Source organism: Euprymna scolopes, chromosome 28 (genome assembly GCF_053919585.1).
Source record: "Euprymna scolopes isolate OS-2025 chromosome 28, ASM5391958v1, whole genome shotgun sequence".
NCBI lineage: Eukaryota > Metazoa > Mollusca > Cephalopoda > Sepiida > Sepiolidae > Euprymna > Euprymna scolopes.
Genome location: NC_136509.1, coordinates 40,276,922 through 40,296,603, shown reverse-complemented (window position 1 = coordinate 40,296,603; position 19,682 = coordinate 40,276,922). Strand labels below are relative to the sequence as shown.

The 19,682-nt window shown below is 34.9% G+C and overlaps 1 protein-coding gene across 1 annotated transcript in view; it reads left to right on the top strand.

Moving 5' to 3' along the window:
• Positions 1 to 19,682, top strand: part of LOC145249363 (carbonic anhydrase-related protein 10-like) — a gene marked incomplete at its 5' end in the record, with an annotated part of 1,273,381 nt that overhangs the window by 622,142 nt on the left and 631,557 nt on the right. Inside the window, one exon of the mRNA XM_080110936.1 lies at positions 7,749 to 7,940. Within this exon, the coding sequence (XP_079967062.1) occupies positions 7,749 to 7,940 (192 nt within the window). The remainder of the gene's footprint in view (positions 1 to 7,748; positions 7,941 to 19,682) is intronic.

Here is a 19,682-nt window from a genome sequence, read left to right as displayed (position 1 = left end):
CGGTGTTATTCGTTGCCAATGAGCTTCAATGATATGTGGATATTAAAGTATATTTTCCATGGATATATCCCGAGTAATTGCTCTTGCGTGACAATTTAATTCGTTTTTTAATCTTTTGATATACCAACGATTAACTCCTGATGAGTTTGTTGGCGGAAAGGGGCCCCTAGGGTTTTGCTGTATATTCTTTTTTAAACTGTGTAGAGTTTTTGTACCGTTAAACCGTTATATGTTTATTAAAAATCTGTAAATAAGATGTTACAATTTATATGTATGTATGTATGTATGTATGTATGTATTAAAATCCCGCATTAAGCTGGTCTGCAGTTTAACTTGTTGCTGGCTATCTTGCTCTTGCTTGTTGCTGGATCTCAACATTTTGAACAGAGAGAGAGACTTAGCTGTCGTACAAAGCTAAGACTCTGTAACATCACCTGTGTATAGATACTCCCTCAGGCATTTGTCTATAAAAATGGTGCTGTGGCGATGGAAAAGTTATGACGCATGGAGGCTTGAAATGCTGGAAACATGTAATAATTGATCTCAATGACCGTCTTCAGTATCATGCCTGCGTGAGCGTGTGAATTCACCAGCAGGACTAAGGGAAAAAAAAAGTCATTTCTGGGCTCATAGACATTAAGTGTCTGAGGGAGTGGCACTCGTCTGACAAGACGTTTGCAATCATCATGTATTAAAATACTATGAATTAAGAATTTACATTTTTTTATTCGACAAGGAACATGTAATGCACAATTTTGAAAATCCCTGTTTTGCAAAGTTTCATTAGCAAAATATTATTTATAAAAAACTTGTATTTTCAAAAATGTTTTCATTATATTTTATGCAAATATGATTCGCTTCATATGTTACATTTATGCGCTAAACAGAAAAATACAAATTCGTGTGTGTGTGTGTGTGTGTTTCTGTATGGCAGAATCCACACTTGATATTGTTGTTGAGACCACTCATTTTCATAAAATCATTGGTCAAGTTTTTATATTCATAACGTAATCTGTAAGTCTTCTATCAATATGAATATATTTAATTTGATATGGATCCTGCTGAGAAGTATTCAAGCAATCTCCTAAAACCATATGGGTTAAAGACGGATTACAAATGACGGGAATAAAGAAACTCTTTTATCCAGCTTGGTATTTAAATCCAATAGTTTACTGCAGTTAATAATTTTCACAATGAAAAATAGTTTCAACTTGTCACATGACATATTGAAAGTGTTTTTGTTTTTTTCAATAATATGATTCATTTGACGATAATATTAATTATAGATTAAATGTAAGCAAGTAGAATTTTTTTTTAAAAAAGAGCTATAAATAAATTATCTTTTTGTTTTATGCAAGTGTGTTAACTTATTGGGGAACATCCTATTTATGTAAATAACGGAATTTATTTTGTTAAATATTTGGAAAAGATTTGCTTTCTATTTTGGGGGAGTGGGGTAGATTTAAATTTCCTAAAATGTGAACATGAAATGTCCATATTGATGGATAAAATTAAACTATATGTATATATATATATATATATATATATATATATATATATATATATATATATATATATAAAGTAAAAGGAGATTTGGTATCTGTCTGTCGAAAGACGAAACTATAATACCGTTTCATGTTTGCAATACTATTCCAGAATAATTTTCCATCTGTCAAAACTCAATTCAATATTTAATGGGATATTTGTTCTCTGATCACGATAACATCTTCCCAAGCATTACATTCTCCGTTTTTTAGGATATAAAATGTCGTATCTGTTCCGTTGTCATATGGCAGTAGAACCCCGTGATACGCCATTAAAAATTAGTAACAAAATACAGTACAGTATATAATACACATGTATAAAATCATAACATTATAAATAATACCGTAACCAGGGTTCGGAAAAACATCGTATTTCACATCGTAACCTGAGAAAAAAAACCGTTTCCTATGGTCACTGTATCCCGGGGTCCTATTGTACCAGCTTTTATGATTTGCTCCTTCTTTTGTTTAAGAAAATGGGAGGATTGTGTAGTATCTGTTCTGTGTACATGATGCAATTTCCCGATATATTGCCTTCTTTTTGGGGATACGGAGGCAAGCTTAGGATTTGTTCTGTCGTTTTATATAAACCTCCCAGGGATTACCTCCTAATTAAGGACGATTAATACTGTACATATTTGTTCGTCATGATACCATTTTTCCATCCATTACTTTTTCTTTGGGGATGAGTAGTTTTGAATATACTTATTGTTTTTGAGGGGGGGTGACATATCTCCGATTTATGCTCTGTTCGTTTTACAAACATCTGGGTATCATTGCTATGTTTGCTAGTATAACTTGTGAAAGTGAAAACCGTTATGGAAATTAACTGAATATTAAAGAAAATGTTTATTTTCATTTAAGAAATGTCATTATTCAAATAGATAAGTAACAGATGGATACAGACACAATTCTATTCGTTATGTTTGCCAAAACCAAAGTTGCTAAAACGTTTGAAGCCGACGAAACTGCTTTTTGCCGAAACAAAAATACGTAAACGGCCGGAAATTGACGAGTTAAGGTGAACCTGTATCAAAACAAGGCGAATATTCAACAGAAAAAATAAGGAAGAAAGAATCTGTATCTTTCATTTTGTGAGAATTTATTTATTGAAAACAAAATCAATGAAATAGTAATTTTTCACGGATATTTTTAAATTTTTGTCGATAGATCGTGTTTTTTTTATGAATAAAAAAGTATTATAAAAGAAGACATATTGAGTGAAACAACGATTTTTATAGTGCTCCTTTTTTTGGGGGGATCGACAGGAGTAATGGTACAAGTTTTGAACTGAACAAGAATCGACTAAGTTAAGATTAGTTTAGGGTTAGGTTAGAGCTAGGGTAAAAATATTGTCCTGTTTAGAAACTGTACAATTTTTTTTTTCGAGAAGTTTTAAAATTCATTTTCAAATATTTTGCAGAATTCCTTTTAGATTTAGCGCATACGTAGGAATGAGGGTTTGTTATATATTCTTTATCATTGAGGTTATCCTGAGGGGGACCAAATTGAGCTTTCGTTACATTTGAATATGTTATATAGAGTTCTTCATTTATGGGTACTTTTTACGTTTGGGTGTATACACTATATAACATCAAAGATTCCGTGTGATTGTCTCTAATATAAATGGTTGTGTGTTTGATTATCATAAAGGGAATCGTGTGTGTGACATGTAATTTCTGAACCTACCTCTGCTTCTCGCTGTTGAACTATGTGGAAATTTCTCATCCTGGAGGGAGACTTGATACCTGTTTGACGAAGATTTATCACTCCAAGACGATGAAATGGTTTTATAGTTTTTTATTTCACTTTCCCCAGAGGTTCTGCAGAAGTGGAAGTGAAATCGCTTGTCTTAGTTCTTCTTCACACACGTCAGCGTTCGTCTCCCCCCCCTCCCCAGTTAAGAGGGGGGAGACCACGGAAAACGTCCGTCTTCTTCAAAGCTCAAATCAAATCTCACAGATCTAGCCAACCACGTCACACATACGTAATTTGGTCAGCTGACCTTTGGTTCTGGTAAACGTGTCTACCTCCACGTTTACTCACCTCTCTCTCTCTCTCTCTCTCCCTTCTCTATTCTCTTATAGAGACACAGAGAAAGAAAATAGAAAGAGTAAGAAAGCCAGAGAGGAGGGGGAGAGATGCTCGGTAACATTCCTCCATCCCTTTTTTATCAAAATGTATGGCAAGCCATACATTTTTAATAACTAACTAACTAAAAAAAAATAATTATGTCCGAAGTACATCTTTCTTTTTTCACTTTCCGGACTCACCCCTTTTCCAAGAAAGATCAGGCACCAGTACTCTTCTACTACACTATCAACCCTTCTGCTGCTTCTCGAAAGTCTCTCCTCGACATTAACTTGCTTCCAAGTTAGACAAAGATACAGCTTTGCAGATATACATCTTGTCTAGGCGGTCGCATTGTTGGATATTTTCCACTGACTCTGCTCTTTATTTGGACCACTTGGCCAAACAAATGGATACTCCATTTTCGATCACTTTTTCGAAATGGGGCCAGCATATCGCAATTACGACCAGAACGTCGGATGCTCCATGTTGGTGGTAGCTTTATCTCATGGGGACTCGAACCCCAGACCCTCAGAGTAAAAGTCTGATGCTCTACCGACCCAACCATCCCACTCGCGTTCTCGACTTTCAGCATAGGCCTAAGTCCCAGTTTTTTTTTCCTTTACTGTAATGCCCTGACGTCTTTCTCTGAGTGGTCCTATTACTGGAGCTTTGTTCTATCTACTACTTCGGGACTTCACAAAGCTCTTCTACTAACTCCCTTGGTTGGTCTAAGCCAAGATACGCCTTCACACTGATTCACTCGGAGCCTGTTTGAGTTCCTGGAACCCGACAAGATACGGAATCATCACTCCCTAACTAATGCGCCAAAGCTTACTTGCGCATCGATTTCTAACTAAGTAGCTTTCCCTTTGTGATTTTTCCGTATTCCCAGCAAGTCCCAAGATTCCAACCCAGATATCCCTCACACATTCCTCTAAAAAAATAAAAAAAATAATAAGGCTCTATCTTGTCCCTTACGTAATCTGCATCTTTCCCTTTCTTCTATCTCCCCATGATTAGGCTTGGTACCGACTGTCTAGTCGCTCCGTACCCTGAGGAATTATCGCAACCTCGCACGCCAGACTTTTGTTGGACAAGACTTATTGCCGTTGCTTGGGCCTACGTGGCATCTTCCAACTCACTGGAACCACTAGTATTGTTTTAGCAGGGTACTCATTACTCTAAAATAGTATTTCCCCTGCCAAATTTTCTAATTTGTGACAATACCGTGGCTTATAAAAAAAAATAAAACAACAGAAAAAACTGCTTTCTACAGCCTAATCGCCTTGTAATTCTCATGAAAAAAATGCAACTACGTTCTAAACGTCCCTAAAATATAACGAAACCAACCAAATCTATTCCAAAATAATTTAATTTAATAATACCAATTAAATTCACCCAGCATGGTTTTTTTTTAAATTTTGGTACCTTTAATTCACAATAGGGTAACATTTTATTTTCCTAAGTACTTGCATACATATTTCATTCATCTTCTCTTGAGCGATTCGTGACATAATGGCCACGTCAGCCATTGCACCCCCTCTGCCCCTTACACCATGTCAGAGGGCATTTCATTTGCTCCCTGAAGTTGATTACAACTAGATCCGCTCACGCTGGACAGAATACATTCCGTTTACTGCTATGTCAGAAAAAAACTTTTTTTTTCCAAAGTCGGTAAGCGCAATCTGTCTTGAAGACACATAGCTTCACGGAAAACATCGGATTTCCACACATGAAGTACTCAAACTTGCTCCATGTTGATTCTACTCGAAATCAACAGAAATCACGATAAAAAAAAATAAAATTCGAATCATTTCCCGAGAATAATGAAATTAATAACTACCCATGTAATTCAACACCTCTCCAAAATTCTAACATGCTTGCCACAGAAATTAAATTCCATTCACGCCCCACTTTTTTCTTTCATTTCTTCATATAGTTTATTTAACCCTATATTTATCCTTTTTTTTTCTACCTTACTTATGTGGTCAAAACGTCACTCATGTCGAATAGAACATTTATTCTACTTTTCGAAAATTGAAATGAATACCGACTGAACCTTTGACTCTTCCGAAACTTTTTTTTTTAATCATTTATTACACTGTTTAAATCTTATTTCTTTCTCTTTTTCCCTATTTTATTATTACTATTATGATTATTAATTAATTAACACGTTCTTTCTTTTATTAATCATTCTTTCAATAGACCCCACAAGCAAAGATTTCACCTCACCATTCTGCGAAAAAAAAATACATGTCAAAGAACAAGAAAATTCTGCCAATACCGTTTGACAACACATCAATTACATAAAAATAATAAATTAAAAAATACAAAAATATCCTATAAGCAATCACAAAGTCCCATCTCACTAACAACAAAATTCAAAATAACAAAACACAGATTCGTGGATACTCCTTTTGACCACGTCATCAAAAAAAAAAATTCCTACGAAAAATTCGCACAATCAGCGAAAAAGAAAAAAAAATTATTTTACAGGACATGACCATTGTCTTTTCATCAACAGTACATATTGTTTTTCATTAAAAGTTACATTTAGTTCACAGTTTAAAAATGACACAAAATATTCATAACACATATTTGTGATTGACATGTTTATCTTTGTGGTAAACTGAAAGACTCATTCTTTGTTCTTCCCTTCTAACTTTTACATTAAGTGATATTTTTCTTCGTTCATAACGAGCTAATTCCCAATACGATAAACATTTTGTTTTTAACTATTTTCTATATATAAAGTTTTACATCTGTGTGTCTGTATGTCTTCCTTTTCTTTCTTCATGAAAAGGTTGTACGTGTGTATTGCTTTTCTTTTTTTTCTTTTTTTTTTATTCTTAATTATTTTTCTAATTCGCCTAGTGTTTTAATGGACCCTACGTTGTGTGTGTGTTGATTTGTATTTTTTTTTACTGTTCTTTCTTTTTCTTTTTTTTCCATACATTTTATTGTTTTTCTTGTCCCTTTCTTTTCTTTTTTAGTCTATTTCTTTCTTCTTGACACTAAATCTCCATGCTTCCACGCTGTATTTTCTTAAACACAGGTTCGATTATCGCATCGGTGATGCGACTGGTCGACGAGCACCAAATTGAATATGTTATATATTCGTTATCATCGAAGTTATCCTTGAGGGGTACCAAATTGAGCTTTCGTTACATTTGAATATGTTATATAGAGTTCTTCATTTAGGGGCGCCATTTAAATCATTGAGGGGCACTTTTTACGTTTTCTATATAACATAAGAAAGATTCCGTGTAGTTGTCTCTAACATAAATGGTTGTGTGTTTGATTATCATAAAGGGAATCGTGTGTGTGACATGTAATTTCTGAACCTACCTCTGTTCTCGCTGTTTAACCATCTGGCAATTTCTCATCCTGGAGGGAGACTTGATACCTGTTTGACGAAGATTTATCACTCCAAGACGATGAAATGGTTTTATAGTTTTTATTTCACTTTCCCCAGAGGTCCTGCAGCAGGTGTAAAGTGAAATCTGCTTGTGTGGTTCTTCTTCACACACGTCAGCGTTCGTCTCCCCCCCTCCCCAGTTAAGAGGGGGGAAACCACGGAAAACGTCCGTCTTCTTCAAAGCTCAAATCAAATCTCACAGATCTAGCCAACCACGTCACACATACGTAATTTGGTCAGCTGACCTTTGGTTCTGGTAAACGTGTCTACCTCCACGTTTACTCACCTCTCTCTCTCTCTCTCTCTCTCTCTCTCTCTCTCTCTCTCTCTCTCCCTTCTCTATTCTCTTATAGAGACACAGAGAAAGAAAATAGAAAGAGTAAGAAAGCCAGAGAGGAGGGGGAGAGATGCTCGTTAACAGGTTTAATCATTCTTGTTGTGTATTGTAACCTGGAAACCATCTTTCTCTGCGGGATTATGCATTCCGACAACCTAGAACTGTCGTCTGCGACTTGAGCTTTTTGATTGGCTTAACATTTCAGTATCTTCCAGCTGTTCACGTAATTGGCCGGAAAATTCGGAACTGTGCTAATACCGTCAACTTACAATGTATTTCGGTTGATATTTACCAATGTTAAACGGCGTCCCTTGCTTAATTAGATTTAATAAAAGCAGCCAACCAAATCATTAATTATTTTTCTCGTTCTTTGCAGGTCGACGGAATGGTTATCAACACGGGCCGTGACGTCACATTTGCCCCCCGAGATGATCCGTCCAATTACATCAAGGTTCTGACGGGGCCTTTCTCCTATCGTTATCGAATTCATGAATTGAAAATCCATTTCGGGATCACCGACACTGTAGGATCTGAACACACTATAGGAGGCCAGCCTTTTAGTGGCGAGGTAAGATAAAAAACCAATATTAACAAATATTATCTTGTACATATGTTTCAGATAATCTTTTATTATAATCGTATTCTTTTCAATGCATATAATATTGTGAAAAAAAAAGGTGGAGATGTGTATTCACGTGTCTGGGGAAGCATTCAACTAATCCTACGCGGGCGGCCATGTTGCTGAGTATTTATAGATTGGGAGGAGTGGTGAGAGGAGATTCCCTTTGTTACAAAGGTGGCCTCAAACCACTCTGCCTCCGTGTGGCTAGCAAGTGTTACAAGTCTAGTCGCTCCTGCTGGCACCGGTACTTAGTTACTTTCTACCTATATACCTCTACCAACCTGCTCTTCTGTTACCTGACCCTGAGGAGAGGGTCGCAAGGGTGACTCCTTTGCAACCCAGTGTGATCCTCCGCTCGACTTACCCCTCTCCCCCCTCAACGGGATTATTTTTTTTAACATCATCGCTATCTTTACAAACAAAGCTAGGAATGGAATTGTTAATAATCATAATAAAAGAATATAACCTACGAGATACAGAAACAATTATATATATATATATATATATATATATATATATATATATATATATATATATATATATATATTAATACATGCGTTAGAGGTTTGCGCGTAATATTATTTAAAAATAAAAAAATACGTAAAAATACGTGCCATAAAAAAAAGAAAACTGAACTGAGGCCAATATACACCCATATGCACACACACACGCGCATACACACACATACACACACACACATATATATGTGTATATTAAATTAAAAATGGAAAAATGTAAACATATTATAAGGTATTTACAGTTTATTTTCCAATATTCGGATTTTTAATCATGTCAAAACGCACTTTGTTTCCTTTTGATGGATTGATTTTTGCTATTTTTTCTGATGAGTTAAGAGCAAAATAGATTCACTGATTAATATAATAATTGATTGATATAAATAATTCATTTTGTGCTACAATACAGATACTGTCAAGAATTGTAAATGTAAACTGAATTAAAAGAATAAACTGTAAGATGGTCAACATCATGAACTTTGGAATATAGAATTTGGAAATTCATTCATTATAAATAAATATATATGTGTGTGCGTTTGTGTGTGTGTGCATATTTTGCACAATACCACGATTGTTCTACTAACGTTTGCATTTAAAGGAGGTTATTTTCAAAAGCATTGGATGAATATTGATACCATGCAATATAAAATAATTTATTATTGTAATTTCAAAATGTATTATGTCTTCTTTCTGACAAGTTTTTAAGATCGTTCACACACATAAGCGCCTAAAAAAGCCGAAATCGCGACTTTTCCGTAAGAGAGCTTCAGTGTATTGGTGTACAATATATATAACAGAGAAAAACCCCTCAGTGATCCACCACAACAAGTACCTGCAATAAAAATAAAACGAAAATTTTTGTACACATAAAATCCAATGGAAACAACGATTTTTAAAACAATATTTCATTTTAAAATGGACATTTATTCAGAAAATGTTTGGGTTTTTTTTTCCGAAATGTTTAATCAGTTATTCCCCATAAATTTGGATGCAAACAATCATTTCATCATGTAAAACTTTAATTAGAGAAAAATATTTGGATTTCAAATTCTGAGTTACGTCTGGTTCGTTAAATGCACAATATATAATACTTGCGTCTTCATAACTTTATGAGGTCAAACAATCTTGTCTTTATAACTTTATGGGGTCAAACAATCTTGTCTTCAGTTGAAAAAGTCAAACAATGACATGAAAGGTCGACAGAAATATCGAAAATTTCATAACGGAATCAAATCTTTCATTTTCCGAATTAAAACTAAAATATTTCAGCTAAATTTAATGGAGGCCCACATTTTCCGCATTAAACAATGATCCATTCACTTTTGGGAAGGACAACCAACTATCCTCTCTGTAAGTCAGTCAACTTTGTCTTTTGAGAAACGATGGATTTTACAAAGAGAATCAAAACAAAACAAATCATTTTGAAAACAAAATGAATGAAAACATGTTTTATTTGTTGTAATTATTTTTCTTACTGGAAGAAACAGACAATGTCCATCCTTTCTAAATGACTACCGCTTAATATATTTTCAATTACATGCAATAAAAAATTTTCTTCACCTGACCATTGTTTACCACAAACAGCCAAAATGTCACCCTAACATTCACAGACAACATGAGTTTGAACAAATACATTGAGGACATTGCCAAGGCTGCAGTTAAGTATAGGAGGCTCTCTCTATTCTGTGCTAGAAAGTTACTCACACTTGAAAGTATCCTATATATCTACAAAGTCACCAATCGCAATGCGAGGAGTATTATTTCTACATCTAGTCTGGCACATCTGCGACTAGTCTGCCTTAAACACGGTCCAGAAAAGAGTTTCCTCCCTAATAGATCTTACATCTATAAACCAAATTTCAACCCCTGTCCTATCGCCGAAATGTTCTATTTTTTTACCTGCTCTGAAAGTATTTTAATGGGATGTGCTCCGACGAACTTTAAGCACTCGTAGAAATCGATATAGGATTCGATAATTGCGATATTGTGCAAAGTTCCTAGTCAACCTTGCAAAATCTGTAGTACCTGTTTTTTTCCTATGATATTTCATAGGGTTAGCATACAGAAGATGAATGGAGCCTCTCAGCTGTGGTAAAGGCAATCTATCTAGGAGAAGGAAACTCTGTTGAAAAAGCAAACTGGTAAGAAAGAATATGTCAGTCCTGTAAGGCAATCTTCCAGTGATGATATTATGAACAGAACACTAGCATTTAATTTGTTAGGAGTTAGCATTAAAGTAGTAAGGCGTATAAAACTGTCATTGGAAATGTCCAATCAAAAAGTTAATAGAAAGTACTGTGTGGTGTTAGTGTGAATCTGATCTAATCGATGATAGCGAAGTATAATGAGAGTACCTTCAAGTATTATATTTGAACCGTATTTCTGAAATTGTTCTACTGGTTGGCGGCATGTATTTTCAAAACTTTTAAAATTAAAAAAAAATGACACTTGAATTTGCGCAGTACTAAACAACTAGAAGACATTTTCCACAACTTTAAATTATATTCAACGCTTTGTGCAGAACTTTTTGGCAGAGCGAGAAGAAGGTGTGAAGTGTTGAATTGTTTACGATACGAAATTCACAGAGAAAATTGCGAAAGTGTATTGAAAGAGATCGCCCTGTAATGGCGGAATGTATCTGAAATTCCACTATAACCAATGCGTGTGTGTATAAATGTCGTTGCAATGCCAAGAGAGGGAACTTAATAAACAAAATATGAAAACGTAATCGAATAAATATTTAGACAATAAATTACTTGTTAAAATAATATTTAACTAGCAGAACCCGTGGAAATTCCACGGTAGTTGAAAATGTTTAAACATATTATAAATAAAATGAATAAAAAATAAAATAAAATAGATAATGACGAATTTCTCACAATTTTTTTAGCAATTTAAAAAAAATCTTTTTAAACTAAAAAAAAAAATTGATTTAAAAAATTTAGATTTTGCTTCAATGAAAATTCAACACAGAACACATCGTTTTTTGATTTTTTTTTCTGAATAATATTTTTATATAAATTATAAAGGTACAGATGTCAATTCAGTTGCACATTTTCTTTAACTATGTAAAAAAATCTATAATAAAAAATATTAGACTCCTCTCAACATTACTGAATTGTAAATTATAAAATAGAATAGGCAATTTTAAACTGTAAACAGACAGCCATGTTGTTTTTCTTCTTTTTTTTGTTTTGAAAACTTTTGGAGAGGAAACGGTGTTAGTGGTTTTAAACTAATGAAGAAAGGGAGGTAATTCGTTTCTCATTAATTAATATTTGCGATGCTGATCGTTTTTTTTTTTTTTGACACCGGACGTCGGACAAGTAAATTAATATTTAGATTACCCAAGAAAAATGTTCTTCAAACATTTTGTGGCTTTAAAAATAATCCAAATTAATGATTGTTAGAATCTATTTATATAATGAGTAATTTTAATATGATTTTAATATGCAAAAGATTAATTGTATTATGAAATTAATTTTGAGATGAGATCGCATTTGTTTTAAGCGTGAGTTTGGTTTTTGTTTGGGGTTAGGTTTGGTTTAGTTTTAGGTTAGATTTGGATTGTGCTTGACGTGGTTTTAGTTGACTTTCTTACTCGAAATTAACCTTGAGTCTAGTAGCTGCAAGAAAGAATTTGATATTTGCCCCTGTTCGATGCACTCGTCAATATCAATTGATTTCATATTGACGCGGTGTTGTCATTTCGAGAAAATCACACCTCCGTCACAATTTTATCTGGAGTTCCGCGAGTATAGAGCAAGTCAGACACCAGACATTTTAATGCGAGGAGCTGTAGATCTCCTTAAAAAAACGCTTTTTATTGTCCTATACGCCTACCTATCCTACACTAAGTATGCCACCCGTACACATCGAGTGTGTTGAATTTTACAAATTCTGTATATAAAACCTCATTCGTTGGGGAAAGCTGGAAATACGAGCATCAGTAGACTTTATTGATCTCCTGCATTAGCCGGCTCCGGTTCGTTTACGTAACGAGTGTCCACCTTACAAACGCTGAGTGTGTTGATTTTTCAAAGTTCTATATGTATGAATATATAACATTAGCCTTAATTTCTTTGATAATCAACGATTATATAACGTCATGCGTTATACACACATTATGATTATTCACACATTTCTCAGCCGAATTGTTATATTTCCAACGTTTCTGCCAATGTAACCTCCAACCACTTCTGGTGTATCATTTTTAACTTGTTAACCTTCTAGCTACGGCATAATCACGTTAACACACGTTTCCACTGGAACACCAAAGTTAAGCAACATTGAGCCCGGTAAGTACTAAATGGGTGACCATTTGTGACTTCCAGGTGCTGCGTGTGCTCTCCGTTAATCTCGGAATTATTTACAGTCGTTCTGGACTTCTCCTTGCCACTGGACCCAAACAATACCCATTTAGGAAGGGGTGTTGTTGGAGATTGCGCAACCCTTGCCTCACAATTACACGCACAGCTGCCTCTACAGTGGGCATCCTTTGTCTTTCACGTAGGCATTGAACCTTCTAGCAGAACTTTGGAATCGTTATTTCAAAGAGGAGAACCAGTACGACATTTTGAACTGAAGATAAATTACAAGTTTCCCAAGTTCGGCTAAAAGGTTCCTCAGTTCGAAAAGATACAGCTGAAGATACGGCTCAAAACGATGAAAAAGAATCCAAATAATACATAAAAATAACTATCATCATCTCGGAAATTATTAAACAGTATCAATTACTTTCTGTCGTTAAAAAAAGCGGGAAACCACGGCGTGTAGATGACCCTTTTTAACCGATCGATACACGAATCAATTCTTGATCAATTCCGTTTTACAAAACAATAGAGTGTCTAAATATTATGTTGTGTTTTTTACAGAGAACACAAGAGAGTCAGTGTGCATGGTCTTCGTAAATGGACTGCTTTTAAGCAGATAAAGGGTTTCTATTCAATTCGTTCCTTGATCTTCGCACTTGCACTCACAAGAGCGGACAATGAAAGGCTATCGTTGAACTTTGTTCCCTTTTCGCTAACAAATCGCCAGGACAATTGCAAGGTGCAATTATATTGACCTTTCATCCATTCAACTTTTTCGTAATTTTTCTTTTAGTAGAAAAGATGCAATTATCTATCTATCTATCTATCTATCTATCTATATATATATATATATATATATATATATATATATATATATAATTTATAAAATATATATGGCGATTAAGCTACACTGAATATTCGGCGTTTCATCCCCTATAGGATTCGTCAGGCTTATGCATAAGCTTATGCATAAGCCTGACGAATCCTATAGGGGATGAAACGCCGAATATTTAGTGTAGCTTAATCGCCATATATATTTTATAAATTACTAACTAGCTCTACCTACGTATTGAGCACTTTTGAAGTAAATACTTAAAGTTTACGCATAAATCCATCTCCTCGTATATTAATTTTATGTGAGTAAATGAAGTAGTTATATATATATATATATATATATATAGAGAGAGAGAGAGAGATAGATAGATAGATAGATAGATAGATTAATAGATAGGCTTTTGTTTTTGGCGTCGAGAGGTTCTAGGTCGCCTGAGGAAGTCTCATTGACTGAAACAGATGCCTATTTGTAGCGACCATATGTAACTGTTTACCCTCAAATAATAAAATATTTTGCTCTTTTTATTGAGCACTATTTAGCAACCTCGTTGTCTTCATTTTTCCCGACTTTTGAACACCTCAAACCTGAATATATATATATATATATATATATATATATATATATATATATATATATATATATATAGAGAGAGAGAGAGAGAGGGTGTAATAGACAGAGTCTAAATGAGTAAACTCTACGTAAAACATATCTAAAGGTGCTTTGCTCGGAGTATTCCAGTCGTGATGAGCTCGATAGGTGTAATTACCTTGAGCTATATAAATAGAAATAGTGATGTATTAATAATTGCGAAATTATCAATTAAGTTTACAAAGAAGGAAAAAAAATTATATTTATATGTACGATCGTTTCGGAAACGATATCCTTTTATTCATTCGATATTTACAAACAAATCAATCAGGAAATAAGTAAAATATTTCTAGATATCGTCTCATCAGTATAAATGGAGGTGAAGAATTTGTTGTCTTCTCTCTCACTCCCCTCCATGTAAGCTGATGAGGAGACGAGATCCAAAAATATTTTACATGTTTGTCGATAGTTTTATTTGTAAATATCGAATGAATAAAAGGATGTCGTCTCCGAAACGACCGTACATAAAAATATGATTTCGTTTTATGTCAGCCTATGAGAACCTGATTGATAATTTCACAAATATTAATCTCTTATCTTATATATATATACTAGCAGTTCAGCCCGGCTTTGCTGGGGCCCTATCTACTGTTCATAACTTTTTTGGCATATTTATGTATACATTAAACATCTGACTCATGTCCAGGTAACCTACATCTAAAATTTCAAGTGTTTAAACCCAAAATTGGTAGAGACGCAAAACTTTGACCCCAATTTTGACCCATTAATATTTATTGTTTTGGGGTGAAATAAAATTAAAACGTTTGATCCATGTCTTAGTATCCTACATCTAAAATTGCAAGTGTTTAGACCCAAATTGGCGGAGGAGTTTGTTAGAGTTTCCAAAAGTCAAAACTTTGACTCCTTGACAGCCCAAAACCGATTAAGAAGATTTTTCCAACTCTCAATACCCCTTATGTCAAATCCCGAGTCTGTAGACTGAAAATTGTAATTTTGTAGGGAAATATACACACATACACAGACACACATACACAGACCATTTCACTTTGAATATATATATATACATACATACAAGAAGTATCAGTGTGACCCGTTTAGTCAGAACTACTACTACGACTTATTTGACTGTTTTCAGTAGAAATTTCCTGAACTATAAACTATTCAGTCTCACATGATAATAAATAGTATTAATAAGTTATTTTATATTATGCTGATTTGTACTTACTAGGAGTTCTCACACAAGCAATTATCAAAGATTACTTATTGACAATAACAGATGATGTTACCTGAATTCTGTGTGGCAAGATGTTTCCCCAGATTTCCAGTACGTTCTACCATTATTCGATAACTTTTGCAAGTGATTGTGTTATAGCAATAGTCGTTTGTCATGGTTTAGCATTAGCAACAATCATTGGCGTTCACTGTAATTTTAGTTGCATCAACCCTCCTTATAATCTAACTCTTCTTCGCACTCATCAATATAAATAACGACAAAGTATAGAAAGATTAGCTACGTATATTCTGCGAGAAAGAGGCTACAGAAAAAAAAGAAGATAACCCCACTAGATTTCGAAGTTTATTTTGTACTCAGTTAATACACGAAAACAAGCTTCTGGGTTTGACCTTCTCTCCTGATCTGAAATGGAACACGTACATCAAGTCTGTTGCCAAGGTCGCTGGAAAGATGGTGGGATCCTTCTACCGCTCCAGAAGATATCTCACTACTGATGCAATTCTCTATCTATATAAAAGCCAAGTACGTCCAAGGATGAAATAGTGTTGCCATATCTGGGCAGGAGCTGCTAAAAACAGTCTATCCTGCCTTGACAGAGTACAAAATAGATTTCGTGGCTTAGTGGGGGATGCCCTTTTCTCTACCCTGCAACCTCTCTCCCACAGAAGAGACGTTGCGAGCCTATCCTTGTTTTATCGTTATTTCCATGGCAGGTGCTCGTCTGAACTCCAATCTCTGGCCCCCCTCGGCAATCTTTCATGAAAAACACCCGTCTAGCTGAATCCACTGTGAAAAATTTTCCCCACTCTATATCTGTGCCTAAATCAAAACGCGGATTCCATGAACAAAGCTTCTTTCTTAGAACTGCACGCCTGTGGAACTCTGTTCCGTCTGCCTGCTTCCTACCGGACTACAACTTGGATGTGTTCAAGTCCAACGTTAACAAATTCCTAATGAACCGCCCCCTTAATTAAACACTTCATCAAATCTCCACACTAACGTAATGTACTTGCAATAACCCTTATCTCTGAGTGGCTTCCGGGCCTTGATAAGTGGTCACTGTGTAAAAAAAAAGAAAGAAAAAAAAAGTACTCTGAATGGCATCTCCCCAGGTGGGGCAACAGTACTTCATCTGAGGACATATTAGATTCTCATACACGTAGAGGATTGCGTCAGGAATGGGATATCATTCTGGAGCTATTGAATGATCCAATCATTTTTTCCAGAAACCTTATCAACTGATCTGATGTAAGTCGTGAATTTCAAACCTGCGATGACGATCACACTCAGAGGTTTATCACAGCAAAGAAGAGGTTGGCTTCATCCAGGATAGAGCAATTCATTTCAATTAGACCAAAGTAAGGATCTTAGCGTTGGGTTTGCGAGGAAAGCAGCTCATATTTTTTTTCGTCGTATTAAAAAGAACCGGCATTATTTTCCTATTGTCTGTAGCATAATTTCGATTACCTAAATAAATAAATGACACAAATAAAAACGAAAAAGTATCGAAGTAGTAGAAATCGTGTGAAGAGTATAGCCTAAAATCATGATTTGTTAAATTAATTAGGAAAAAAGCTTCAACAATGTAGACAATTATTAAAAACAAATATCATCACAGGTTCACAATTATGGTCTACATTCATTACCGGACAACGCCGGGTGTCTTCTAGTTTTCTTCTTAAATTGATTCTTAAACCCTGAGAACTTGACAACGCAGTCTTGCTAGTGGACTTATTTTACTCAATGTAGAAAATAGATATTTGTAATTCCAAATATAAAATGCTAATATCCTTATTGATTAGATTCTAAAGACTCATTTTCTGCGAAGATTTTAAAACAGTAAGCCCGAAGGTAAAATCCATAATTATTTAAAGAGCTTGAATACTAAGTAAAAACTAATAGGAATTATGTCTTCAAGGTATTATGTATTAAGAAACAAAATATCCATGATGAGTACGTCAAACTCCATGAAACGTACGAATACAAATAAGAGGTAAAAATAAAAGACACATATATATATATATAAGCATATGTTATAATAATAATTGTCTGTATTTTTGAGATGAGATGTTTTCCTAGTGACATATGGCCGAGTGGTCCTAGACGTTGTATCAAAGTTTACAGTTACCCAAAGGTGCTGAGTTCAATCCTGAACGAAGATAGTGAAAAGTAACATTCAAAACAGAGAATCAGCAACTATGACCCAGAGCCTAGCTGGAGTCCGAACACGGTACCCCCGTAATAATGATAAAGGGTTGGGTTCGAGACTCCTAACAAACGGTTCCCCAGTTTGATACAAAACACCTGATGAAGGCCGGAGGGCAAAAAATAACAACCAAGATGAGGAAATCAGTCCGACGATCTCAATAAATGTTATAATAATGTCCGCCACAAAACGGTAAAATAACTTTCCCAAACAAAACAATGTTCATACCAATTTTATGTACCCTTACTAATATCAAAACCAAGATACAATTATGTAATAGAGCGCGGACGCGCGTATTCAAATGCCGAGCCGTTTTTTTTTTTTTAAATACTATAAAAAGATCGTGTTCACAGACCGGCGATCAGGGAGAGCACGTTTGAGATCATGATAGAGACATGGGTGCCGTTTGAGAGGACAGAGGCTTCAGAGAATATGAGCACGTTCGAAATCACGTTTTATTCGGGAAAGTATCCGGAAATAAATGTCGTTGTTAAAGGAAAAGTGGGTCGAATTATTACTTGTTTATGTTCTTTGCAATGTAGACTGCATACAGCGTGTGGGTCTCGTATGTAAACGTGTACAACATTACAGTTATACTAAACCGTATGCCTAGAATCCTCATTCAAATTTAATTGTTACTGCAGGATTTTAATTTTACAAAATGTGTAAAATCTAAGACTCCTTAATCTACTGAATTTAGAGAATCATGCTTGATTGGTATGTAATAGCTACCGGTAAGCCTCGAGAAAGCAACCAGTAAGCGTCGAGAAACAATAGCTATCTCCAATATAAAATGGAATGATAAAATTGTCGCACTAGATAAAAAAGATATTATTCCATTTTCGTTTGATGAAACACGGTTTTCTTTCTTTGCTGCGGGCCATTTACTAGTTGGTCAGTTGTATGCAAATCCCAAGAGCGATAGGAGCCTTCTATCATGTTTGAAAGTGACACAGTGTTCAATAAACGGGATCGGAGATGCACTGCTGTACAAATGCTCTCTACCGATCCAAGTTATGGAAACAGGACCATTGTCCGCATCCTCAAAATGCAAATCTGGACGGTTCGGTGGTTGAGGGCACAATTATGGGCTTCGGTAATTTTTAACTGAGGGCTACATCATGCGACCTCATATCTTTGAAGTCAACACAAAATATATAACTGGATGTGCTAAATAGTACGACTCAGCATCGGCTTAAAGAGTCCAAAGTCATAAGAAACCCCGACTTGACTTCAGGAGTGCTACGATTTTCGGTGCCTCCTCCTCCCTCGACTTGAATCCGCTCGACTACTTCGTTTGGTTATACGTCGAGACTATCAGTAACATGAAACACGAAAGCCAGACTGATCGCCGCCATCCGCTGAGTTTTCGCCAATTTCCCGTCAGTGCTTGTGCAAAAGGCATGCTGCCAGTTCCGGACTATATCAAGCCGATGATTGAGGCTGAAGGCGGCTACATTGAATAGATGTCAACTCTATTACATAATCAAGTTACCTGAATTGATTTAGTTTTAAAAACGGGATTTATATACATATATATATATATATATATATATATATATATATATATATATATATATATATATCCTTGTTAAGGCGGATAAGACCAGAATCTTTTATAAATTAGACAAGAAGAAATATAATTACCTAGTCCAGAAGAATTTGAAAAAAAGACTATCACAAGGTAAAAAATAGCAACATAATTGATTTGATAAATAAGGACATTAAAAAAATCACGGATGAATTACAAATCAGTGATAGAGTGAATAAGCTTAGAGGAAACGAAGCGTATATCCTTTTAAAGGATAATAAACCTAGCTTCAACACAAAACCAACAACAAGATTGATCAACCCAACCAGACCCGAAATTGGAAAGATTAGTATAAGAATATTAGAGAAAATCAATCTAGAATTAAAACGGCAATTCAACCTGAACCTATGGATAAATACGGCAGATCCTGCAAAATGGTTTCTTA